Source organism: Phoenix dactylifera, chromosome 15 (genome assembly GCF_009389715.1).
Source record: "Phoenix dactylifera cultivar Barhee BC4 chromosome 15, palm_55x_up_171113_PBpolish2nd_filt_p, whole genome shotgun sequence".
Taxonomy (NCBI): Eukaryota; Viridiplantae; Streptophyta; class Magnoliopsida; order Arecales; family Arecaceae; genus Phoenix; species Phoenix dactylifera.
The window spans coordinates 5,222,472-5,248,612 of NC_052406.1; the positions used below are offsets into that span (position 1 = coordinate 5,222,472).

At 40.2% G+C, this 26,141-nt stretch overlaps 2 protein-coding genes across 6 annotated transcripts in view; one reads left to right on the plus strand and one right to left on the minus strand.

Annotated features, from left to right (window-relative positions):
* The first annotated feature begins 2,985 nt into the window (after window positions 1–2,985).
* On the plus strand, window positions 2,986–3,970 carry LOC103712496. Its single transcript, XM_008799028.3, has 2 exons — window positions 2,986–3,273; window positions 3,388–3,970. Exons 1-2 carry the CDS (start codon window positions 3,001–3,003, stop codon window positions 3,793–3,795), a joined length of 681 nt encoding a protein of 226 aa, XP_008797250.3. The 5' UTR covers window positions 2,986–3,000; the 3' UTR covers window positions 3,796–3,970.
* A 2,122-nt stretch (window positions 3,971–6,092) lies between these two features.
* LOC103712534 (presequence protease 1, chloroplastic/mitochondrial-like) overlaps window positions 6,093–26,141 on the minus strand; it is a 115,942-nt gene continuing 95,893 nt past the window's right edge. For 4 of the 5 annotated variants that reach the window (XM_039134180.1, XM_039134182.1, XM_039134181.1 and 1 more), the window contains 12 exons: window positions 14,384–14,904; window positions 14,125–14,289; window positions 13,768–13,986; window positions 13,298–13,425; window positions 12,993–13,182; window positions 11,402–11,485; window positions 11,228–11,325; window positions 9,818–10,082; window positions 9,563–9,725; window positions 9,274–9,454; window positions 6,708–6,779; window positions 6,093–6,522 (listed from right to left, as the gene is read on the minus strand). In XM_039134180.1, the coding sequence (XP_038990108.1) occupies window positions 6,381–6,522; window positions 6,708–6,779; window positions 9,274–9,454; window positions 9,563–9,725; window positions 9,818–10,082; window positions 11,228–11,325; window positions 11,402–11,485; window positions 12,993–13,182; window positions 13,298–13,425; window positions 13,768–13,986; window positions 14,125–14,289; window positions 14,384–14,904 (2,228 nt within the window). In that variant the 3' untranslated portion in view covers window positions 6,093–6,380. The remainder of the gene's footprint in view (window positions 6,523–6,707; window positions 6,780–9,273; window positions 9,455–9,562; window positions 9,726–9,817; window positions 10,083–11,227; window positions 11,326–11,401; window positions 11,486–12,992; window positions 13,183–13,297; window positions 13,426–13,767; window positions 13,987–14,124; window positions 14,290–14,383; window positions 14,905–26,141) is intronic. The other variant, XM_039134183.1, reaches the window with a different exon arrangement.

A 26,141-nucleotide genomic window follows, 5' to 3' on the forward strand; every position in this document is an offset into this window, starting at 1 on the left:
GGCAATTACTGCACTAGTCTTGAACAAAATTTGCACAAATTTGTGTAAGTACTGTTCAAAACATGTGAATATGGTATTAGAAACTTGTGCGAGTTGTTTGGCATGGAATATATATCTAATTCTTTTGAAAAAAAAAATAAGTTGGAAAGTTCGAGGACATCTTTATCCCAATCTAAAAACTTTCTAAATTTTTTTGAAAAAAAGATGCTGAATTTGCAAATTAAAAGTGGGTGTATATTTTGGTTAAATTCTCTATTGAAAAAGTAAACCAGTGACTATTGTCAACAAGGGGAGTTGGTTTAACTATCCATTTGAAAGGGACGAGCAACATAATTTAGGCAAATGCTCTTGTTAAACTCTTCACATTCACAAGTCCTCCTCCATTTACCAAATCAAATTTGTCTTCACCAACCCTCCCTCATTTTCAAATTAAAACGTGTATCTTCCAGCCTCCTCCTAAGACCAACTACTTTGTTAATTAGTTGATATGTTGCTTCCGGTCATTGTGCTTTGGCTAAATTTTCCTAGGTGGGGTGTAGTAGGGGACAAGTTAGATTGGGACGTTGTTGGGGACACTTGGATGGCATCCGTGTCTCCTTTATGGGTGTTAAAGCTGGTGTCTTGTCTCTGAGGATGATCCGTGTTCATTATTTTGAAAAGGGTGGGTTAACCTTCTTAGGGATGATGACTTCCACTTGTGAGTCACAGGGTGCAAATGGCTTTCCCTGGAGCTAGATTCAGCATGACACAAGTCTCCTATATAGATGCATGAATGATTATGTAAACAAGCCTTTTTTTTTACATTTGATTTAGTGAAATAATTCGCTGAGATTGTACATTTTTTTTATTTATCCTATAAAATGAATAAAATACCATAAATATAGTGCAGTCGGATGGATCCAATTTATTCTTGAAATACACAACCGGAGCACACTCCGTTTCCCAAAAAAAAACTTAATACAAAAACAAAGAAGATTAAAGGCCATCATAGTCATTCATATTCCAAACTCAATTAACAAAAAGTAGCATTTTGTTCAATAATCAAGCAGGAATAAGACTTTTGGAATAAGTTTTCATGCCTGTCAAATAGATTTTAAGAAACTGACATAAGAAGGGAATAGTTGCTTCAGTAAAACCTACTTATCCCAAGTAAAACCATGCTATAACAAGGACGTCATAAGATACTACTGGCGCAAACCTTTTATCTATTCATGCACTTTTTCTTTCTTTCTTTTTTTTTTGGGGTGGACAAGAATATCTTTAACCTTGAGTTATTTCAAAAATTATATCCAAACAAAAATAATTTGTGAAATAACTATTTTATAAGCATCTATTTTTCTTATTCCTAACTAAACACAAGCAACAACTACTCAATTTTGCATCTTACCCAAAGAAAGACCTTGGTCTTGGTGACACACTTTTCCCCAGGGTCCTACCCACACTTTCTCCACACCTTTTAACTTGCTCCCTACTATACGGTGCTTGCGATCAAATCCAAAAAGCATCCACCTTTTGAATTTTGCTGGTAGAATGGCATCCACTTTCAAGATTTCTTAATAAGAGTAAAAGAGAACGACCATCTTTATATGTTATCGGAATTGGTTAAGAGATGGAGTCTTTTTCTCTTTTTTTTAGGGTAGAAATCAAATAGTAACTCCATATGGTGGATCCTTGTCTCTGGTTGGTGATGGTGTAGAAAGAATAGAAGCATGAGAGAGTTTGAGGTGCCAACATGCCAATTCCTATAGTAACTTCTGGGACCGTGTCATTCAGTTGTTCATCTTACAGTATTAGTGAGAACATCTCTTCCTTCCTCCTTTTGCTCTTTACTTTTTCACCAATGCATGTTGGCATGGAAAATAGATAGAAGACACAAGCTCAGAACTCAATATTATGGTGATTCAGCAACAATTTACGACGATGGCCAACCATATACTAGTAATGTTGATGATTTCTTAAGCTATAACTAAATATAAGTTTCAATTTATTTCCTCATCTAGACATTCGTCGTGTGTGTACTTGATAGTCCATTACGATTAAGATGGCTTGGCTAATTCTTGATGAGTACTTTCCATGTAATCCATTAGTTTATCACATGAGCCTCGCTAATCCGTTTAAAGGGTCTGGCTTTGATCTCATTGCTATCTAATTTTCTAGCACATATATATGCATTGGAGTGCACAAAGTATAAGTTAAAACCCAAATTTTCATTTTCATTATAACATTCAGTTTTTGCCCCTCTCACGTTTCCTTCCTCCTATGTCAATAGTGTCATAAGAGTCAATTATGTGTGATCTAGTTGATTTGATTTTATACCCATATGAAGTCCAAAGTGGCAACTTTCTGCAGCGGAGATAACCTTCACTCCACCTCTGAAAAAAAACCTAAACAAGACACAAAGCTATTGGCTAGTCCGCGTAGCTCGGTCACTTCAAGTAGGTGAGATGTCTTGGTTTAGCGTTAGCTTCAAGTGAAACATGAAACCACCACCCCAAATTGCCACAGTATATTTGAAGTAACTTACAGAACATAAACAGCCAATCTTTGTCATGAAGATTCTGATGGTGCCATATTAACCATAAGCACACTCATCATCATCCGAAGGCATGTAGGTTTACTTCATTCACCATAGACCAAACCCAGCTCAGACCTAAAGATGGATCGATGCTGAACAATCGAGTCCAATGAATACATGTTTGGTTCTAAACACAAACCTGATTTTCGCAAGAAGTCTAGTAGATGCAGCCGAACCAGGTGCAATAGATTCGAAGATGGCTCGACCAAATATAGTTCAAAATATCTCATGATTGGCCTGGTTAGCATGGATAGAGTAAGCTAAAGCCAATTCAGGCTGTTCAGCCTAGGTTATGCAAGACTTGACACCGATCCCTTCTATGGTAATTTCATCATCAAAGTAATCCCAATAAAGTCAAGAAAAGCAATCCTTGATTCCCAAAGGATTTCAGCCAAATATCTTAAGTTGCGAGGCCTCAGTCATGCATGTCGATGTCTTACAATAGGGACGCAGCAGACAATTTCTATATAGCACATGAAAAGATATACTCATTTCTTGCATCTCTCTTCTCCTTTGGAGACATAACCATGCCTTGCTCTGCCCCTGAAGACCACCCCAAACTGCCCTCCAACCACTGCAAGTATCTCCCAGCTCTCATCAGGGATGCTTGTGCTCAGTGCCATGGCTCCTGCCTCAGAACTCCCTCTTCTTTGAGCTCCGAAGATGGGAGTCCAGACGACGATCTCGATGACCAAAATGTTGAATATATTATACCCTCAAATTCCTTGTGGACTCCATTTAGTTTCATGTTTTATGTCCTTTCTTTTTCTTCGCTTCTATCTAATATAACATCAGATCTCTATGTTCCTCAGGTGATAATTTTGGAGATTCGAAATCGAGCGATGAAGGCTAAATCCAGGCCAAAAGACTTATTGTTTTCAGGGAGCTTTAGTTGGTCTGTGTCTCCAACGACAGGAAGAGTGATTGTTGCTTCAAAAGAGAAGGGAGATGGAGAAGAAAAATGTGAAGCTGATGATGGTGAAGAGAGTGAGGCTTTCTTCTCTGTGAAGAGCTGCTTTTCTCGTTGCTCCAGCGATGGTGGATCAGAGTTGAAGGACTTCAGGAGGCGATCGGTATTTGAAGAGTTCAAACACTGTGAGGGATGGCCATTTGGACTGTCACGGAGAGCTTCGATGCTACCGCCATTGCCGAGCGTTCCTCGGGACTCTTGGATGTGGCATAAGAAAAAACTAGTTACGAAGTCTTGCACCCTCAATTAAGCATCAAAGACTGGAATAAAAAAGAAGAGAGTTGGTGGCTTACTCTCATAGAAGGTGGTTGGCTAGTAATGAAAGATTAGCTACAAAGGTGTGAGCAATAATGCTGTCGGTCTATGAATCTTTTGTCACTGGTTTTTATAAATGAGAGTGTTTGATAAATTTTTATGGTGGTTTAGCATAATATTCTTGGCATTATAATCACCATTGACATGAGAAAACAGTCGAGTTTTTTTATGTTTTCTCAATAAAAATATGATCCGACAGGGGAAAGATTCTTTATAAGGTAAAGATCAGAATGTTAAATAAAGACAGTATATTCAGATTCTATTTATTTCTATAGCGAAAATCCTCTGTATTTTTCTCATAAGGGCAAGTAACTCCTCTAACAAATAGCATTGCCGTCCAGTTTTATTGTAACCTCGTTTCTTCTTTATGTATGACTAGCGGCAACGGGTGTGAACCATGCACATGAGAAGTTGGCAAGGAGCTTTTTAGATTAAGAACTTTTTAAATTTATGTAAAGATCATACATGCTGATTTTTTTTATTTTTTTTATTTTTTTTTGCTATAGATCTCACCCCTAGTGGGGATAAATAACCGATGTGAGACTAAACACACAAGCCCGCATGGGTCCTCACATACTTCTCCCATTCAAGACTTGATGTCTTTGTCAGGCTAAGGATTCAAATCCATTCAAATCTAATTACAGGCACCACGATAGGCCTGTGGACTGCCTCCATTAACCCGTGCTGCAGTGTCTCCTAATCCATATAGGTTATGGGCCGAGTTAGCTCTAATACCATTTGTCATAACCCTACATCTCATCCAAAAAAACTAGCTAGAAGGTATTTTTTGGTTCTTAGTCTTGTATAAGTATCCATAATTTTTTCAGCGAATAACCAATATGGGACTAAACACACGCATGCACGGATCCTCACATGTCCAATCAGAAATTTGCTCATATTTTGCTTGTAATATATTAAGGATTCTTTTCTCCATGGAAACAGCTGATCAATGAGCCACACATTGGATTGTGGTTTAAAATATATATCAGCTGCCAATATTGCACCAATAACAGTTGCTGAAAAGCTGTTATTAGTTTGCATATATGACAGGGAAAAAATATTAAATTACCTTTTTCATTTCATTGAAACATTTTTTTTTTACATTTAAATTTGTTATATTAATTTTAAAAAACATTTTATCTATGAAGATTGAATACCAGACTTGCCATTGCTTTACTGGTTATGTTCTTTATTTCATGATCTAATTGCTAGTTATGGCTGTTATGACTTATTGACCGCGATTGTACTGTTGCAGAAGAACTCAAATAAAGGCTGGATCGTTTTTCTAATAATGATTTCATGGAACATCACAATATTTCATGCGCATTTTTTGCTTTTGTGTTAAGTTGGTAGTGCATAAAATTAGGTCTACATGAAGGGAATGGAAAAAAATATACTTAACAAACACATAGGGGTGGAATTGGATTTACCAACTCTGCAAGATAAATGAATGTTCCAAGATTGAGAATATGATGTTACAGTTCTGCGTGCAAGTATCTGAGTGATTCAAGGTAATAAAATCATGGAATTAGATTTTTCATCAACAAAAATTTCAAAGATCACTACATCTTACTCTCAACCTTTTTAAGGTTTATGTTCTTGGATATAAAATCTTAGTTCTTGAATAAGGTAGTTTCCGAACCGCATGCTACATCAGTTTTGGTTGGTTCAAAAGGATTGTTTCATTCTGCAACTAAAGAAACTTTAGTATGTTGCCACCAAGATGGTAGCACAGATGGAACAGAGTGTTAGCTTCCACGGGGTGGTTTAGGTTTGAAACGCGCGGGCGTCGATTAAATTCGAGGACCGATGCCCCAACACTGCCGTTAGGAGCACTATTGGTCTGCTGGTACCGAGGTGGCACTGGAATGACGTACTCACACATGGGTGATGAGCCCAATGAAGGGAGCCCATAGGTCGGAGAGGGTATGCAGAAACTTGCGGCCTGTATCACACATTCTCTGATGGAAAGGGGCCCAGTGGAGGCTGCTACGCGGGTGAAGTTCACCCCCCCCCCCCCCCCCCCCCCCCCCCCCCCCCCCCCCCCCCCATATTGAACCTTTATTGATCCTTATAGAAGTAAAATTATGTTCAAATATTTCATGAGATTTCAATTCATTCTTCAAGATGGCCTCTACTGCTGCTTGCTGTGACTGTTCTCGCAACCTAGATGAGGGCATTAAGCAGAGGATGGATGGAAGGAAAGAGGACGGGAGGAAAGCATTCTACATGTATCTATGAATCAACCTGTTGAAATTTTATAATGAATCTATATAGTTACAAAGCCCAAAGGTTTCAATAATGGTAGAGTTGCATTTTTGCAATCAGCTATCGCCCTCCCAACACATCTTGGGAGTGTGACAAATTATAATTAATCTGAAGTAGTTGCAGACCAAAGATAATGTTCTCCACTGTGATTGGTGGTACAAAAATTTTGCCAAATATTTCGTGAAGGCGTGCCTAAGATCTTCTGAACGCTAAATAGATTGCTCTCTCAAACATCTCCCAGCTTGTAGAACTTCAGAGGACTTTCTTAACATCAAAAAATCCAGGTCGCTCCCCATTTGCTACAGCAACATCCTCAGGAGACGCAACAGCAACCACAACCCCATTATTCTTGACAGCTTCAACTGCATCAGCAAACTCCTTGAAATCCTTCAAACTGTACATAAATGGGAAGAAGAATAGTCAATGCAGAGCATTTAAAGAAACAGAATAATGAAGACTGGTTCACTAGGGAGGACAAATTTATCTCAAGATAACAAGTTAACAACCTTTAATTGGTTCATACCTGCCACAACTATACTTCTTCCTAAAAGCCAGATAAAATAAAGCTGCAGATCTTACCTGGTTGACAAAATCTCTTCCCGTCTTCTTTCACGTTCCTCATCTGTTATACCCCGTAGGTATCGCAGTAGACTGACATGGAAATATGGTCAGTGCTAAATGTTGTCAATTTGCTAATTGCGAATAAAAGCACAAACAACCAGCAGCCAATAAGTATCCAACACTGGATCCACACAATTAAAACAAGAATAAAAGGTGCATGTCTATGGAGTTTAACATGTTTTCTGTAAATCCTTTTATATTATAATCGCATAGGAAGATAAATAATCTTACAGGAATATTTATCCTTGTTTTGATTGTCCCCAGTAGGCTCTAAAAAGGTAATTAGCAAGCTTCAATTATGTACTTACTGGGAACTCTTACCCAAAAAAAAGTATAGTTGCTGGGAACCAATAATGGCACCAATAAAGATTAAAAAAATTACTAACAAGGATAAGAAAGTACTAGCACATGTGGGCAGAGACTATATATCTCATATGCCTCTAACTGATGCAGGACCATGGCTTTTCATGAACAACCATTCCTTTAACTACTTAGAGCATGTTTGTTTTTGCATGGAAAATTGTGTGAAAAGTCTGTGTTCATCAGAAAACTAGCAAATTTAGAAAAGTTTATTATTATGTTTCAGGAATTTTTTTGTATTGAAAAAAAAAAAAATCTTTTCCTTTTCAACAGATTTCATTGCAACCAAGCATACCCTAAATCTACTGGCCCTTGAATAATTATCTTATAATGAATTCCAGAACTAGTGTTACAATGGTTAAAATCACTAATTTTGGCACGATGAGTTCGAAAAATGTCATGTCATGAAGATAAGGGAGAGCTTAGGCAATCAATGACATTATATTCGGATTCAAGGCAAAAGAATGATCATTTGCAATCTTCTTACTCGAGATATTCATAGACAATTTTCAGAGTTGTATGTTCCATTTATATGGAAAATCATAAAAAAACAGAATGCCTGATGAGAGACTATTCTGCTGGGATGAAGAAAATGCATGTCCCTATGTATTCATGGTGCTACATTATAAGTGAACAATGATATGTCCATGGACTACCTAGAGAGGGATGGCAACATGAAATTGCTAGAGGGACAGCTTTGAGCCTGTCTTAATTTTAATTGCTAACGTCCAATAGGAAGATCCTTGATGGGTTTTTAGCTTGCAAAGACAAACTCATCAGTTGATGGGACTTGTAGTAGTTCTTAATTTTCGAATTGTAGAAGTTTTTCTTCTGATAGGAAGCAGATGAGAGGATTTGGGTTTGGAAGGTGGTGACGAAGCTCTGCCAAAGTACTTGAAATAGAAGCAGGCGCAGGAGCGTAACCAATTAACATTAGTGCAATTAAGCAAGAACAAATATACATAGTGAACAGGATGGAGCTACAGTTGGCATGACGAAGCTGCTTTGGCTTCACTGCATAGAAGGACAAGAGAAGGATGAGGCTGCCTTAAAAAATGACCAAAAGCATGATGAATTTAAGTGTCGATAAGCCCGAGTTCTTTAGGGTACTCAGAAAGCATTGAAACTAGAGGAAATAGGATCTTCTCGGTCCTTCCATGTCGCCTACTCAAGTTTGATTTTTTCTCTATACCATATCCCCTATGCGATGAGAAAAGGCTTGGATGATAACAACAGTAAAGATAACCAGGTGGAAATAATATTGTTATAACGGAAGCCTTATTGCATGGAGCAAAGAATGTTTGATATTGTGTGCATATAATAACTTGAGCAAGCAAAGATGTAGATGTTAGTTAATACAAGGTATGTCTGGGAAGATATCAGAAATGGGTACATTGGAGAATAGATGGAAGTAGCATTAATAAAGGATAAATCAAGGAAAGTTGTATGAAATGGTCTCAAGATGGAATATATGCTAGTGATGGTCCCAACATGCAGGGAACCTCAATTTCAGGTTAACGTCAAAAACAGAAAAGGGAAAGCCCAAAGACGACTCCAATATAATTAGTGAAAAGGCTTTTGGAAACCCTTTCTGTCATCAAGAATTAAACCTTGGCAGAAAACAATGGTGAGGTGGGATCCATATTTACAAACAAAAATAAATGGAACACGCTTTGTTGCTAGGCTAATGTTTTAATTTCTATTATTTGAATATGGCATTGGATAGAAATCAAAAGGAAAGGTAAAGATCAACCCAACCTTAACAGGAGGACTGCAGATCTGTGCTTAGATGACGATCTCTCGCTTCCTATCCCATGTAGATTAGTAATTAATAAAACATTATCATGCTTCAATCGCTCAAATGCACACCAGATTCTAGACATTATTTAAATGCCATAGTTGCAATGGTCCCATAAAATATTTATGTCTCTGATCACCGGTCTGTAAAACTTACAATTTCAAATGCTAAGGCAAAGCATATCCAAATTCTACTTAAACATGATTAAAATAGTAGATGAATCAGGCATTATGATTCAGTTTTCATGATGCTTCTAGTAGAGAAAATCATTTATTCAAATCCAAGAAAATATGCAAAAGAGAAATCTTTAGGATCTAGAAGTGGAGTACATCAATTTATATGGGAAATCAGAAGTGGAATTTATACCTGCTGTAACCTTTTGCATTTGGAAGCCGGTATGGATCAACATATCCAATAGCACCAATAATGGCTTTTGTAAGAGTATCATCATCTAGCTCAATTTCTCGGAGAAAGCTGGGTGTCCCATCATATACATCTAGTGTTTTCAATAAATTTGGATCGCGATATGATAAATAGGAGAATACCCCTGCCATCGAAACCCAACTATGAGGAATGAAATACATGATATCCATGACAAGAGTCGATGGTTATCAGAAACAAATCAAGAAATGCATGGATATGATGTGATATGAACCTGAATGAGTATCAAAATCACAGAAGCCTCCATATGCACCACCGCTCACTCGGATGTGGTCCCATAACCATGTGTTACGGATGTGTTTGGAAATGACATATGCACTTCCACTAAGCTGATATCCTGTTTCATATATGTTAGCAGCTTTTCCCACATAGTTAACCTGCAAAAGTAATGGAAAAAGATGATAAATATCATGAAAAAAAATTTATATAGCGGAACATTAAGTGGTACTGCTAAAATAAATGACTGCACCTGGGTAGGAATGACAATGGCTTCATTTCCTGAAGAAAGTTGGGCATGCCAGGAACCAGTCTCAGAGAATGGATCACTTGGGAGTGAATCAAGAAACTTGGCCAGAAAATTTGTAGAGTTTGTGATATTTTTTCCATCAGCTGTCATGTTCACCAAACAACCTTTTCTTGAGAGCAGGGATTTACGTATTCCCTCAAGTGAAGAAGCAATCTCATCCCAATCTTGATCAACTTTCTTTTCCAGGTCTCGTAAGAACTCCAAATAACTACCAAAAAAATTATTGAACTTTTAGGAACTACTCATGCTAAGCTTGTTAACTTAATTGACAGATCGCTAGAGTATATGTTCCCCAGAAAAGAATGTAATGCAAATAACAGCCAAATATTATTAACTATAACAACTAAAGCACATGGAAGTTTCATAACTCATGCAACTCTGACATTGAATAGTAGAGGTGTCATTTTGTACAACATTTTGCAATGATATAGTCATAAGTCTTAACATATACCATAACAACCGGGGATTATTTCACCTTTTTGAGTTCAACAAAGAATTAGAAGACACTTCAATTAAAATGGTAAAGAAATATATTCTAGAAAATAATGATGCAAAAGAAAATAAGTTAAGTTGGATTTGATTTTATTTTTGGATCCTTCATTTAGGTAAGTCTTAGAGTTGGTCTCAGAGTCCTATTCTAAGTAGGATCGATATACCAAGTTCCCCTTTTAAGCATATATTGGATGGCTAAGTCATGAAATCATTAGGATTTGTTTCCTTACTGTTTTATGCAAGCTTCGTCGTATGGGTCGGTATCGTACCATACTAGGTGCTCGTACCATACTGACACTCAGTTTGCCTCGCCGTCTCATACTATACGGCATGCTGACACTGTGATAGAATGGTATTGGTACGAGGTCCCATACTCACAAGGCAAACGTTGGTTTTATGTGTATATTTAAGGTTCTGTGAGAATCTTAATTTTGCATTCAGGAAAGACTCTGTCTAAATGGCATCCTAGATTCCTAGTAAATCAAGACAAGAAAATGTTATAAAGGGCACTATGACTGGCAACTAGAAGACACTATATCATAGTTTTCTCTGCTCCATTTTTTCTGTTCTAATTATTTCCATCTTTCTCTCCTAGTTTACTAGAGATGGTAGCCAAATTCTGAGTAGAAGTCAAATAGTAGTAAAGAAAAGAGAATGTATGAGTTTTAGAGGAAAATGTATCATTTTAGTTTTGCATATGTTATCAATACGAAGTTGTCCACTTAAAAATATTCATGCAATCTTTGTTTAAATGCTCAATTAGACAAATAAAAACATGGATTGAATACGTCAAAACAAAAGCAGGCTGCAAATACAGGAAACCAGTCCTAAACGTTTAAGTGAAATAGCAAGAAAGCAGACCTAATGCCACGCATCTGCTCAGCAATCCATCCTGCCACATTTAACTTAGCATCCATTCTAGCAGCTGCAATTCCATGACCACTGCCTCTTAGTTGGCTCTGCATACAGATATCCATTAGATTATCATGATGCTGAATAAGCATTTTCGCATGCAGAGATTCATGAAATAGGTACCTCCATTCTTGCTTTGTTTTGACATACAAGTTGCTTAAAGCGCTGCTGTTCAGTAAACTGAACTTCCTGAAGAATGCAATTCATCTGGAGACAACTAAAAATGTCAGCCCCTTTTGAAGATGCAAGGCATGGACTGCAGATTAGTTTATCAGAACTCATCACAGCTTTAATTAGTATGTGTTCGGAAAAGAGTACTTTTTAATAACACTAACTAAAATTTAGTATGAGCGGATTATTCCCTAGCAGAAAGTTGATATGCAACAAACTCTTGCACACAAGTTAGAGTAACTGTGATAGGAGGTTCAATTCAAATTGTATATAGCTTTCATGGCTTGTTTGCACTTAATCACACATGAGAAGCTCAAACATAGTTTAAGGGACAACTTGTTTTTGCTATTGTCAGATCTAAAGGAATGTTAGTGTCTTAAAAGAGTCCGACTAAGGCCCTGTTTGGAGGGGCTGTTGGCAGTAGAGCTTTTGGAAGTAGAGCTTCTATAAAAAGTTGTTTGCTGTTTGGTAACTAAATTTACAAGATGTTGTGGTACTTTAACATGTGTTTGGTAAACAAATTAAGAAAGTACTTTTGGTATGACAAAATGACCACAAAGGACAATATTATACAACATAGGATAATAAAATATAATATGTATTAATACATAAATATATGCTATAGTATAATATTACTGTAATGTAATATAATATTATGATAATATAGTACTATAACATTGTATACTATAGTATAATAATTTAATATAATAATAAATTAATTAACATAACATATCAATGTATTATGATATAATGTAATATAATATTATATTTATAGTATAATATAATAATAAAGGTATAAAATATTATAATTATTAGCGTAAATTAATTTTTCATAATATAACATAATATTAAATTATTTAACATAACATATTAATGTATTATGATATAATGTAATATAATATTATATTTATAGTATAATACAATAATAAAGGTATAAAATATTATAATTATTAGTGTAAATTAATTTTTTAGGATTATAAAGAGATATTTTGTGTAATTGTTATATTTTATCACGGGTATTTTGGTCAAAAAACAGTTTTCTGACGGGGCTTAAAAGTGCTTTTTCGAAAAGTTCCAAAATGGAGCTTCTTCTAAAAAGCTGTTTTTAGTTTTATGGAAAAGCTAAAACAACTCTCCGAAATTTTTACCAAACACCCTTTTTTATCGAAAAGTACTTTTGGAAGGCCATAAAGTGCTTTTTGGCCCTCCAAAAGCTCCCCCAAACGGGGCCTAAGTTGGATGCTTCAAAGACTTGATATAACAGATGAAAGAATGAGAAATCCATTATAAAAGTTGAAAGGACTGAACAGTGGCTCCTATTGAAGATTCATTCCTCATGGAACAAATGACGACGACTAAAATTTGGAGACAGCCAAATGATGAAGACTAAAAGTGGCTTGCAGTTACAGATATGGTAAACAAAGAAATCTAAAAGAAAACTCTATAAACATCCTAAGCAGAATGATTTTTATGAACTATACCAAGAATATCAATTTATATCAATGCAAAATTAGAACCATAGAGCTAAAGGTAATGATAATACCAGGTTAAATAGGTCCTCAACCCGTCCTGCCATGGCTTTTCCACGAACAATAATACGGGTACATGGATCAACCTTTCCCCTTACAGAAGATGTGAAGGGATAAACTGAAATTCCTCCTGTCTTTCTTCCAATTAATTGATTAAGCTGCACGAAATCCATGTCTTTTGTACCCATCTCTAGCAATGATTGGCTGATAAAAAACCCCTAGGTGTTAGCTCAAGTTCTGAAGTACTAAATTTCAACTGTGTAAATATTTACACATGCATAAACTCAGTGCAATGACGAAGCAAAATAGTTCTGCTCACCAGAACAATGGCACCAATTGAAGATGTTCTTTCTTCAATAAACTCATATCAAATACAATTTCTGCATAGACAACATCATTGGTGAAGAGGTCATGCTGCAAAACTTTTACTCCATTGATTTCTCCAATCTGCAATCCAGAAGCACATGCTATTAATAACCTTCCAACCATGTTTAAAACTCAAATCACATGAAAGCATCAAAAATCAGAAACTGAACTGAAAGAGAAGCTTTTAAAGGGTATAAGTTATGTTGGCAATGCATCAGAAAGCAGTTACAAAACAATATTGAGATCAATAAACCTATATGCTAGGAATAAAGACGAGGACAAGCCATCATGCAATGAGCGAGACAAGGTTGGCAGGGATGGGATGGAAAGTGTACATAGGAAGTGGGCGGATGAGTGTGTGCATGATGTATGTTAGAAGTCACATACGTGCAATTTGTTATAGAAAAGGATGAAAAGTATTACTTCTGTGGGGACATGTATAGGTTTTCTTGGGATATCTTGTAATGAGAGGCTAGGAACGGATCTTAAAGCTTCAGGTGGATCTGGTGTTTCTTGCTTTAAGCGGAGCTCCTGCGTGGCACGTGCTAGCTCAGCAAGATCCTCTTCTGTCATACCAGCTCTAACTTTTTCCAGTATTTCTTTCTCAACTGTTTCATCATGAGAAGCTTTATCTGGATCAGGCTGCATAAAAAGGATGTCAGTTATCTTAAAAAACTGACTAAATGTTATCCCAAGAATATAAGGATATCACTGCTCTTTAAAAATAAATGAAATGTTATTCTAAACTAATATTCTTAAGCTAAAGAGATGTAGACACACCTGCAATTCAACTGTGACACGATGAGGGTTGTTTAAGATAAATTTCTCTATAAGTGGGGAAAAAACAGCTTTGGATCCTTCTTCAGCTATACGTGCTTTTAGAGATTGCAAACGTTTCTCATATCTTAGGGGCTCAAATGGATCCATATCATATATCCATTTACCCTGCAAGACATGGACATCTATGAGTTAGTCTCAACCGGGCAAAAGATCAACAGTGTGACTTCCTTAAACTAGGAAGAGATACAGAATCCCATACAATGGAGCGAAGCATCAGAGATAAGCCTCGGGGGAAGGAACCCGTGTTATTCTCCCTAAGTGAGAACTCAATTGTGTTCATCGATGCCTCTACAGCTTCAGGAGCAAAACCTTCCTCTGCTAATTTTTTAAGAGTGTCCGCAACCAATTCTTCAACCTTTTGAATGTCGCTATCAGAGACACCTTTCAGTCCAACACTAAACTGGGGTTGAAGGAGTTCATCTTCAATTCCACCACCAACAATGGCATCTCCTAAGCCACTTTCCAGCAGAATTCTTCTCAGTGGAGAAGCTGGTGTTCCAAGCAAAAGATGATCCAAGAAACCAAGTGCAAGCTCAGTTTCTAAGCCCAAGGGCTCTTCAGATAGCAGCCAATTAAGGCAAACCATGTGTTTCTTTTTCAAATCCTCGCCTTCACCAGCAGGATATTTCTCAATGATCCTTTTTGGTGCGCTGAACAACTTTTGTGGCTGAACCTTTGATTCATTAGAGGCAGAACTTGCTTCAAACTGATCAAGATACCCTGCAAGACAGATATCATTACAAATTAACTAACTCAAGAACTGATCCAGTGCTCGGAATTAAGTTGTACTCGAGACATGATATTATTAAACAGTTAAATACTAACTTCTAGAGAGATCTCAATCATTATTTGACCCTCAGACAGCCACTTATTTGAGCTGATAAGTAGAACATCATTGTTTCTATACTCTTAATAGCTCAAGAATGTCCACTTGGTTTATGGCTCTTTAACAAGTAGAATAATGTAAATGTCGCACCATGCAAGGGTAAAGTTCTAAAGCATGAAAGACACGATGATTGTAAGGGAATCTAGGAAACATAGCCTCCAAGCCATCACATTATTTTGGACAGTTAATCAGTTGAAAGGAAATAACTAGAGACAAACATCTACTAGAATATAACCACTACCGAAGACTCTGCTTGTGAATAATGTACATGCTTATTCACATGTTGAACTGCCAATATCTCATTGGATGAATTTCTGTGCTACTAACTTAGTGTTCTAAGCTCAAAGGGAAATTTCATTAATGTTCTAATATGAAGGTCTACGACGTCCATCATGTCGTAGGCCTTATCTACATCCAGGTCATTGAGATCAGTGTTACCTGGACATGGGGCATGGGTGTCAACTGTCCACGTGTCCTTAAGTATCCAACATGAAAAGTTCAAAAAATGGACAAGAGGACACGGTATATGCACATCACACACATAAAAAAATTATTTGGGTTTGAAAGCATTTAGATTGCCAACAAATTAATAGTTTTAAGCTATAACATCATTTAGGCCCATCAACTACGTATCTTAGTTAATCAACTGCATGGCTTAGTAGTGGGCCCCACCACTGAGAAAAGTTGGGCTGTCTTGGCTTTGCCCATCAGATGCAATGTCTCTTTCTCCTCTCTAAACCCACTGCCTCTCTTCTCTATCTCTCCTTTCTAATCTCTAATCCCCAACTCCCCATGAAACCCCTAGCTAACTAGAGAGGTGAAATGGATGTGGCTTTGGATGTGGCTTTCTGGATAGATGATTTGCATTCCCTGCACTTTGAGAAGGGATACGAGAATAGATCCATGAAGAAGCCTTAAAGCCAGTGATGGAGAAGAAACAGGTATACAGTGCCCTCCTCCAGAAACAGGTATACAGTGCCCTCCTCCCTCCCTGCTTCTCCCCCCCTTCTCTCTCTATGTCATATCTATGCCTATCTCTCATTTTTTTTCCCTTCTTTGGCTAGAGTAAAATAAATACCCGTGTCACCGGCATGGCCAAGGTCAACACATGGTGAAGAATCCCCCCTTTTTTTTGTGGTAAAAATGGCATTTCATATAGCTCTTAAATGAGTACAGCCAGCCAAATCAGAAGAAAGAAAATGAAACAAAGAAGCAAGAATCTCAGCGGTCGTAGTCCAGATGAAGTCTCCAGAATGCCTAGCTATGAAGGAGGCAACCCAATCTCCAGCTCTGTTTGCCTCCCGAAAAACATGAACAGCCTGGAAAGACTCTATCTCCCTGACTAGTCTGCAAGTCTCACTGATCAATGGATGAGCGTCCCCGTAACGGTCCACACCCCGTATCCAGTCAATCACCATGGAGGAATTCCCCTCGAGGTGGACACGATCTACTCCAAGAACCCTCCTCGCAAAGGAGATGCCCTCCCAAGCGGCCCGAAGCTCCACCTCAATGGCGGTCTGGCCGAGGGTACGCTGACCCCCAGCCGCAATCAACCTACCATGATGGTCTCTGATCACAAAAACCACTCCTCCATATACTCCATCTGCCGACAAGCCGCCATCGAAATTGACTTTGAGATGACCAAGGGGTGGGGGTACCCATGAAAATAGGGCAAACCTGGGCACTGTGAAAGCGGAATGTGTTAAAAGTATGCCCTAGAAGCCAATGTGACTGACGCGTATTTGTAATCTGGGGCATAAATTTGTAATTTGACTCTTATTAATAAATCATATTGGGCAATTTGTTTTTCATTCATGTTTGTATGTGTCCATGAATCGTCCAAGAAATTAATAGATGATGACACATATTCTCAAGGAGTTGAGAATTTGAGGCATGTGTCATTAGGTATTAATTTCTAAATGCTCATGATCGATGGATCCATCACGAGGGACGGTGATCGATCCTATGAGATTAGTGCACAGATCATTTAGTCAGATGGATGAGTCTCGAATCTACAGTGTAGAGACATTGGAGTGATTGTGCAAGTACTTGTTAGAGAACAAGTGTACTGAGCGTGACCAAAGAAAGTAGTCACATGGATGTCTATCCACTCGTCAGTGACTACTTATGCTGCAATTGTATGACTGGTCCTCTGACCTGCGATGCCTCAGCTATTTACTGTGAGGTTACTGTAGTTTGACGAGCATGTAAACTTGGGCCCTAGCCATTCGGATCCTTATGGTGCGGATTGGCTGCAGTAGGTTCATTTTGGAATAGGGTTGCATCTAGATGGGATCTATCGACCTTGATAGATTAGGAGTGATCCTATATGATTTATGAGACTGAGTTCGATAAATTCCTGGCCAGGTATTTTGGAAAAAAAGTTTTCCATATCTCGAACTGAAAGTCATATAAATTAGACATATGACAGACGATGGAATTTGACGAGTTATCCATAACCTCCGCCACATCGGGATCCATGATAGAGGGACTGTATCATACGCTAACTGCACCTAGAGGTTCAGACATACCATTCTGCTGGGTTGCCACCACATACTGCTAGGTGTCACTAGTGGATTGTGAGACTCGAAGGCATTCACTTGGTGATCAGTGAACCCTGAGAGTAGAACTGAAATTGTTTCAGTCCACTGAAAAGAGTTTCAGTGATATTGAGATAGAGATCTCAATATGTCTCACTACCAGACAGAATAGAACCTACGGAATCACACACATAGAGGATTTGATTAGTCAGACTATCATAGTTGCGATTTGGAATCACAATTAATGTCAATTATCAATATAATTGATGATTGAATTAACCCACTAAGTGTTAGTGAGTTAATGAAAGAAAAATTAAGGAAAAATTGATTACAATTTGATTGCAATTGGGTTGATAGTGTTGTCGGCGCCCCGCACCGGAACCCACTCACACCAGCGCCGCCACCGACGTCGGACAAGCAAGAGAGATACAAACGGATAAGCACTCTCTCGCTCCCTCGACTCCGGACTCAAGGATCACCTCTTCGCTCCGCCTACGAAGGGCAAAAGATTACCCCGTGGTATCAGTAGGATAAAACACTTGAGCACCGCAACGGATTATCAAAGATCAAAGGAAGAAGAAGGAAGAAAATAGCAAAGCAAACACAAAAATGTAACGAGGTTCGGCTACAAATAGCCTACGTCCTCCACCGCTCCAAATCTCAATAAGGATGAACTGATTACAGAGATAGCACACACCCGAACGATCACAAGCGATCGATCTACAAGAGATTCACACAGAATTTCCTTTGCACAAGAAGTAGGATCCCAATCCTCTTCTTCTCTAGAACCCTAGCCTCACAAACAAGAGTCTCTCTCAAATATACGGCCAATAACCTTACCCTAGGGCTCTCATGAGTCCTATATATAGTCTCAAGACCTTCAGATGATCATAGCCGTCGAAACGCCACCAAAAACACCAAAAGAAAATCGTCCGTACGATTTTTCGCGAGCCCGAGTCGACTCGGCTGAAGTCCGAGTCGACTCTGGCACGTCTGAACAACTTCCAGTTTAACTGGCACGATCTCGAGTCGACTCCACTGTATCTCGAGTCGACTCGACGATGCTCCGAGTCGACTCGACTGTAGTTCGAGTCGACTCTGACAGTCCAGACAGAAACATGGTTTTTGCGGCTTTCTCCTCTCGGGTCGACTCGACAGACCTCGAGTCGACTCGACTGTTCCCGAGTCGACTCGACTGAAGCTCGAGTCGACTCCGACAGTCCGCCAGACAGAAAACTATGCAGAATTGATTTTCCTTCAATTCTCTTCATCACCAAAGGTCTCCACATACCCCAACAATCTCCCACTTGGAGACCTTGGGTATATCCTCTTGTTACTTGGCTCTCCTCTGTGCTCCCACTGAAACTAAATCATCCTAGTGAAATAGGTACGATGCCTCCTCAACGTCTTCAAGCATGAAGACCAGCAGAAGCTGAACAACTCCTCAGCTTCTCCACCGTGACGACCTTCGTCAACATATCTGCAGGATTCTGACTTGTATGAATCTTCTCCAACTTGACGAGTCCCTGCTCGAGCAATGACCTCACGAAGTGGTACCGTATGTCAATATGCTTCGTCCTTGAATGGAAAGCTGAATTCTTTGCCAGATGAATTGCACTTTGACTATCTGAATATAACATGCAATCCTTCTGTTCCTTCCCAAGCTCCTTCATCAAGACTTGAAGCCATATTAGTTCCTTGCACGCCTCTGTGGCTGCCACATACTCCGCCTCCGTAGTCGACAATGCAACAACTGGTTGCAACCTGGAAATCCAACTGACGGCTCCACTGCCCAAGGTGAACAAGTACCCTGTCGTGCTTCTCCTGCCGTCCAAGTCCCCTGCCATGTCTGAGTCCACATAGCCCTGTAACCGGATCTCAGAACCTCCATAGCACAATGACATGTGCTCAGTGCCTTTCAGATACCTCAGTATCCATTTGACTGCGCGCCAATGCTCCAAGCCTGGGCAGCTCATGAAGCGACTCACAACTCCCACTGCTTGAGCAATGTCTGGTCTCGTACACACCATAGCGTACATCAAGCTCCCCACTGCCGATGCATACGGGATTTTTGACATATTGAGCTCCTCCACCCGCGTCTTCGGACTTTGCCCTTTTGAGAGCTTAAAATGGGCACCCAGCGGTGTGCCAACAGGTTTGGCACCCTCCATGCAGAATCTCCTGAGTACTCGGCTGATGTACTCCGCCTGAGATAGTCTGAGGATATGTTTAGACCTATCTCTACTGATCCGCATCCCAAGGATCTGTTTTGTTGCTCCTAGATCCTTCATTGCAAATTTTCTTGACAGCTTCAGCTTCAATTTTGCAATCTCATGCATGCTAGCTCCTGCAACTAACATGTCATCAACATACAATAGCAAGATAATGTAAGATGTACCGAAGTCCCGGAAGTAGCAACAGTGATCCTCCTGACATCTCCTGTATCCTATCTCAAGCATGTAACTATCGAACTTGAGATACCATTGTCTGGATGCCTGTTTCAAACCATAGAGGCTTTTCTTTAGTTTGCAGACTAAGTCACCCGTGCCAGCTGCAATGTATCCCTCCGGCTGCTGCATATATATCTCCTCATCGAGATCTCCGTGGAGAAAGGCCGTCTTCACATCAAGCTGCTCTAAGTGAAGATCCTCTACTGCCACCATGCTCAGCACCGCTCGAATAGTACTCATCTTGACTACAGGAGAAAAGATCTCTGTGAAGTCGATACCTGCTCTCTGCTGAAATCCTTTTACAACCAGCCTGGCCTTGTATCGCTTCTTCCCGCCTTGCTCTTCCTTCAGCCTGTAAACCCATTTGTTTGACAGTGCTTTCTTCCCCTTGGGCAGATCCACCAAATCCCACGTTTGATTCGGCTCCAATGACTTCATCTCATCATCCATGGCCAACTCCCACTCCTTCCTGGTATCAACCTCCAATGCCTCCGTGAAGCATTCAGGTTCGCCATTATCTGTGAGCAGCAAATAACTAAGAGTCCCATCATACCTTTGAGGAGGCTTCCCATGAGTACTACGAGTGGACCTTCTTAGTTGTGGAGGGGGTGCCAATGCTTCAGGTTCTTGCTCTGACTGAGTCTTCTGACCAGAATTTGTAGACTCCTCTTCAGGATCCACAAAACACGGCTCAACAGGTTTTGTTTCTGATTCAGTGCTCTGCTGCATTTTCTCATTGAATACCACATCATTACTACGAATGATCTTCTTGTGTTCGGGATCCCAAAGCCGGTACCCAAACTGTTGACCTCCGTATCCAACGAAAATACACTTCTTTGATTTGGCGTCTAGTTTGCTTCTTTGACTGGAATCAACATGGACATAACTGGTACAACCGAATACTCGTAAGTGCGCCAAATCAATCTTCTTCACTGTCCATGCTTCCTCAGGAATCCCAAATTCAAGTTTCTTTGATGGCCCTCTGTTGATCAAGTAGGCAGCAGTGTTAACTGCTTCCGCCCAAAACTGCTGTGGCAATCCAGCATGTATCCTCATACTCCTGGCACGCTCATTAATTGTTCTGTTCATCCTTTCAGCAACTCCATTTTGTTGTGGTGTTCCTGGAACTGTCCTTTGCCTGACGATCCCAGCATCTGCACAGTAGTCCTCAAACTCCCTGCTACAATACTTACCACCGTTGTCCGATCTCAGGCATTTCAACCTCTTTCCTGTCTCGAGTTCTACCATCGCCTGCCATCTCCTGAAGACCCCAAATACCTCTGACTTGTGCTTCAAGAAGAACACCCAAAGCTTCCTGGTAGCATCATCAATAAAAGTAACATAGTACTGAGATCCACCAATGGAAGAAACTGGTGCAGGCCCCCACACGTCCGTGTGCACGAGATCTAGCTTTTCTTGCTTCCGAGGTTTACCTTCTTTGTTGAATGAAACACGCTTCTGCTTTCCGAGAACACAATCCTCACAGAAGTCCATCTCAACACTCCTGAGACCCTGCAGCTTTCCCAACTGGTGCATCACCTCCAGTCCCTGATAACTCATGTGCCCAAGTCTACAATGCCATAACTTGGTGTCCACATCTGCTGCAACAACTCCAATAGAGTTCTCCGTGCCGTTGGTGACATAAAGTGTCCCAACCTTCTTGCCACTAGCCACCGTCAACGAACCTCTGGATATCTTCCACTGATCAGCTGTGAAAGTAGCCTTGTACCCCTGGCTCGCCAACTGTCCAACAGAAATCAGATTCCTCTGCAGTTGAGGTACGTGCCGTACGTCCTCAAGCTCAAGTGAAGATCCAGAAACCAACTTCACTTCCGCGCTTCCCCTTCCTTGTATGGTGCAAGGCTCTCCATCCCCTAGGTAGACTTTGCCAAAGTCTCCCTTCTCATATCCTTCAAGAAGCTTCCGTTGGGATGTAGCATAGAAAGACGCGCCCGAGTCTATCACCCAAGACTCGTCACAGGTAGACAAAGATAGAACGAGGGCATCCATATCACCGTCTTCAGCAAGATTTGCCAGATCCTTGCTGACTCCTTCGGTGTGGTCGCCTTGCTTCCCTTTAGGAGATTTGCAATCCCTCCTAAAGTGCCCCGTCTTCCCGCAGTTCCAGCACTTCGCTCCCTTGTTCTGAGGTGCTCGAGACCTGCTGGATCTCGACTTCGAGTCGCTTCGAAATCGACCGTCCTTCTTTTGTCTTCCCCGGTCAGAGGTGTTTAGTGCACTTCCAGACGACTCCGTAGCTCCAGAAGATTTCCTTCTTGCTTCTTCACTCAGAAGCACTCCCACAACGTCATCAAAAATCAACTTCCCCGTTGCCGAAGAGTTGCTCACCGCCATCACCAGGCCCTTCCAGCTATCAGGCAATCCGGAGAGGATTAGCAATGCCCGAATCTCATCGTCAAAACTAATCTCCACTGACTCCAACTGGGCCGTGAGTCCATTGAACTCGTTGAGGTATTCTGCTATGCTGCCGCCATTTTTCATACGAAGATTAAACAACCTCTTCATGAGAAATACCTTGTTTGATGCTGAGGGTTTCTCGTACATCCGCGACAATGTTGCCATCAACTCCATCGTCGTCTTCTCGTTTTTGATGTTGAATGCCACTTGGGATGCAAGTAACAATCTGATGGTGCCGAGCGTCTTCCGATCGAGGACCTCCCAGTCTTCATCGGACATCTTCTCTGGTTTCTTTGCTCTACCTCCAAGAGGTAAATAGAGATCCTTCTGGTAAAGGTAATCTTCTATTTGCATCTTCCAAAACCCGAAGTTCGTGCCATTGAACTTCTCAATTCGCAACTTCCCTTCATCCGCCATTGCAGAATAACCAATAGCTCTGATACCAATTGTTGTCGGCGCCCCGCACCGGAACCCACTCACACCAGCGCCGCCACCGACGTCGGACAAGCAAGAGAGATACAAACGGATAAGCACTCTCTCGCTCCCTCGACTCCGGACTCAAGGATCACCTCTTCGCTCCGCCTACGAAGGGCAAAAGATTACCCCGTGGTATCAGTAGGATAAAACACTTGAGCACCGCAACGGATTATCAAAGATCAAAGGAAGAAGAAGGAAGAAAATAGCAAAGCAAACACAAAAATGTAACGAGGTTCGGCTACAAATAGCCTACGTCCTCCACCGCTCCAAATCTCAATAAGGATGAACTGATTACAGAGATAGCACACACCCGAACGATCACAAGCGATCGATCTACAAGAGATTCACACAGAATTCCCTTTGCACAAGAAGTAGGATCCCAATCCTCTTCTTCTCTAGAACCCTAGCCTCACAAACAAGAGTCTCTCTCAAATATACGGCCAATAACCTTACCCTAGGGCTCTCATGAGTCCTATATATAGTCTCAAGACCTTCAGATGATCATAGCCGTCGAAACGCCACCAAAAACACCAAAAGAAAATCGTCCGTACGATTTTTCGCGAGCCCGAGTCGACTCGGCTGAAGTCCGAGTCGACTCTGGCACGTCTGAACAACTTCCAGTTTAACTGGCACGATCTCGAGTCGACTCCACTGTATCTCGAGTCGACTCGACGATGCTCCGAGTCGACTCGACTGTAGTTCGAGTCGACTCTGACAGTCCAGACAGAAACATGGTTTTTGCGGCTTTCTCCTCTCGGGTCGACTCGACAGACCTCGAGTCGACTCGACTGTTCCCGAGTCGACTCGACTGAAGCTCGAGTCGACTCCGACAGTCCGCCAGACAGAAAACTATGCAGAATTGATTTTTCTTCAATTCTCTTCATCACCAAAGGTCTCCACATACCCCAACAGATAGAATGAGCCAAATCAGATTGGGTTTGACTCAAACTAATTTGGGTTCATGATTGGGTCAATTTGGTTAAACCAGGATTTGTGCGGATTTTAAAGTCCATATGTCGTCGTAGGATGAATATGACTTAAGTCGTGTTCATACTATGCGGACTTTAAAGTCCACATGTCATCGTAGGATGCATGCTCCCAAATTAATTATCCTAATGTAATTAGAAATTAACCTAAGTCCTAATGTGATTAGGAATTGGGTTGTTAATTAGGGAATGATCAAGACCTAATTAGATTAGGACTTGATCATGGCGCCATGGGTTCAAGCCTAATTAGATTAGTCTTAATCTAGATCCAATGGACACTTGTCATGCATGGATTAGACACTTGGCATTGATCCAAAGAATGCATGGTTTTAAAGAGTTTATCTCTTAGTTAAGATAGACTTTGGAAAAAACCTAGACCCTATCTATTTAAAGGGGTGTGGCGTGTGCACATGAAATGAATCCTTTGATCTCCACGCCTCCACCCTCTTCCTCTCCTTCTCCACGGCAGCAAGAGGAGACCTTCTCCTCCTCACGGCAGCAAGGTGAAGGATCCCCTTCTTCCTCCAAGGCGTTGGAAAGTAAAGAAGAAGAAGCAAGGAAGTACCTCTTCACACGGCAGCAAGGAAGAAGGAGTTCTTCCTCACGCCAAGCCCTCTTCTTTCTCTCTTCTCCACGGCAGCAAGGGGACTTCTTCTTCCTCTTCTTCCATGGGAGCAAGGCAAGGAAGATCCACAGCAAAGGCTTCATCCTTCTTCCTCGATCGCAAGCAAGGTTGAAGAAGAAAGCGTTCTTCTTCAAAGAGGCATGTTGCTGATTTTCTTTCAATCTTATGATAGTCATGAGAGATCTTTGCAAGGAGTTAGCACTCCGGTAAGACCTTATCTCAAATGATTAGATCCTCGTGTGGATACCTGTAGAGGCCGGACCCGTGTGCGGCTTAAGCAGGAACCTAGAAAGATCATCAGGCTGCGGTGTTCTACACCTGCAGAATTTTTGAAGATGAGATCTTTAAATTTATAACTTCTGATTTTTGTTTCAGTTTTATGAATCTTAATCAACCCTCCTCAGATCCTAATCTTTCCTCCCTAATGAGTTCAAAGATCTTCTAGATTTGGATCTAGAAAAATTTTTGAATGCTACGATCCGAGGCATGTTCATACGATGAACGACGTTCCGTTCGAATTTCGCTGCAAACGTCGCATCGAACGGAGCGTATCTCAGCAGTGGTACCAGAGCCATGGTTCTAGGGAGCATAATTAAGATTTAAGGATTGATTACCACATTTTTAATCAGATTTTTAAAGGATTATGCTTGCTGGATTTTCTGCATGCTGAAATTTTAGGTTGCTGAAATTATTTAGCATGCAGATTTTTGTTCTCTTTTGATCTTGTATCTTGTATCTTGTTTTTAGAATTGCAATTAGATTACAATGTTTGAAATCAAATAATGCATGATCTGAAATCCAGAGAATAGCATAATTGATTGAAATTTTCAGATCTGAAAATATGCATGAGATGCATGTGGTAATCATAATATTAATGCTTGTTTAAGGTTATGTTTAAAGCAATGTATGCATGAGATGTATGTATTAGTTAAACAAAATTTATTTGCATCAGATGTAATTAAAACCCTTAAACAATAGGACATTTACATAAGATGTAAACTGAAACAATTATGTCATTTACATAAGATGTAATCACATAATATATGAAAGAGTTTCATATTTACATAGGATGTAACTTAAACCAATGTGACATTTACATAAGATGTAAATATATGACATATGGTTTGGGGGTAGATTGTTACATTAGATGTAAACCCATAAGACCTAAAACCTCCCTAAATCAATCGAGAGTAAACGATACATTGAGCTAGGCCTATTTGGATAATTGATCTAATTGGTGTCTAGGAAAGCTTAAAGGTGGTTACTTAATTAGGACCTTACTCTCTGAGTAAGAGGTGCCTCCTACCTGCTTATCTGGCCAATTGATCGATTACCTTCTATGAAAGCTTAAGGTTGGAATCACTAAGAATTGATTACCCAATATTAAGTCAATTGGCCTTCCACCGTAGTAGAGCTGCTAAGATCTTTCCGGCGTTGATTAGTCTCGGCTGGATACAGTGGGCTAGTTGCATCGGGGGATTGGACCTCTCTATTACATGTGATGTTGTGGAGTAAAGATGGGGTTGGGCTCTAATAATTGTTAGGTGAGGACCCAATGACAGCTTTATTTCCGCA

What these genes read in the sequence shown, in the direction of transcription:
- LOC103712496 (XM_008799028.3), top strand. Translation starts at nt 3,001, where the DNA reads ATGTCGATGTCTTACAATAGGGACGCAGCAGACAATTTCTATATAGCA. An exon ending in ACGATCTCGATGACCAAAAT is followed by an intron (nt 3,274 to 3,387) that starts GTTGAATATATT and finishes TATGTTCCTCAG; the next exon opens with GTGATAATTTTGGAGATTCG.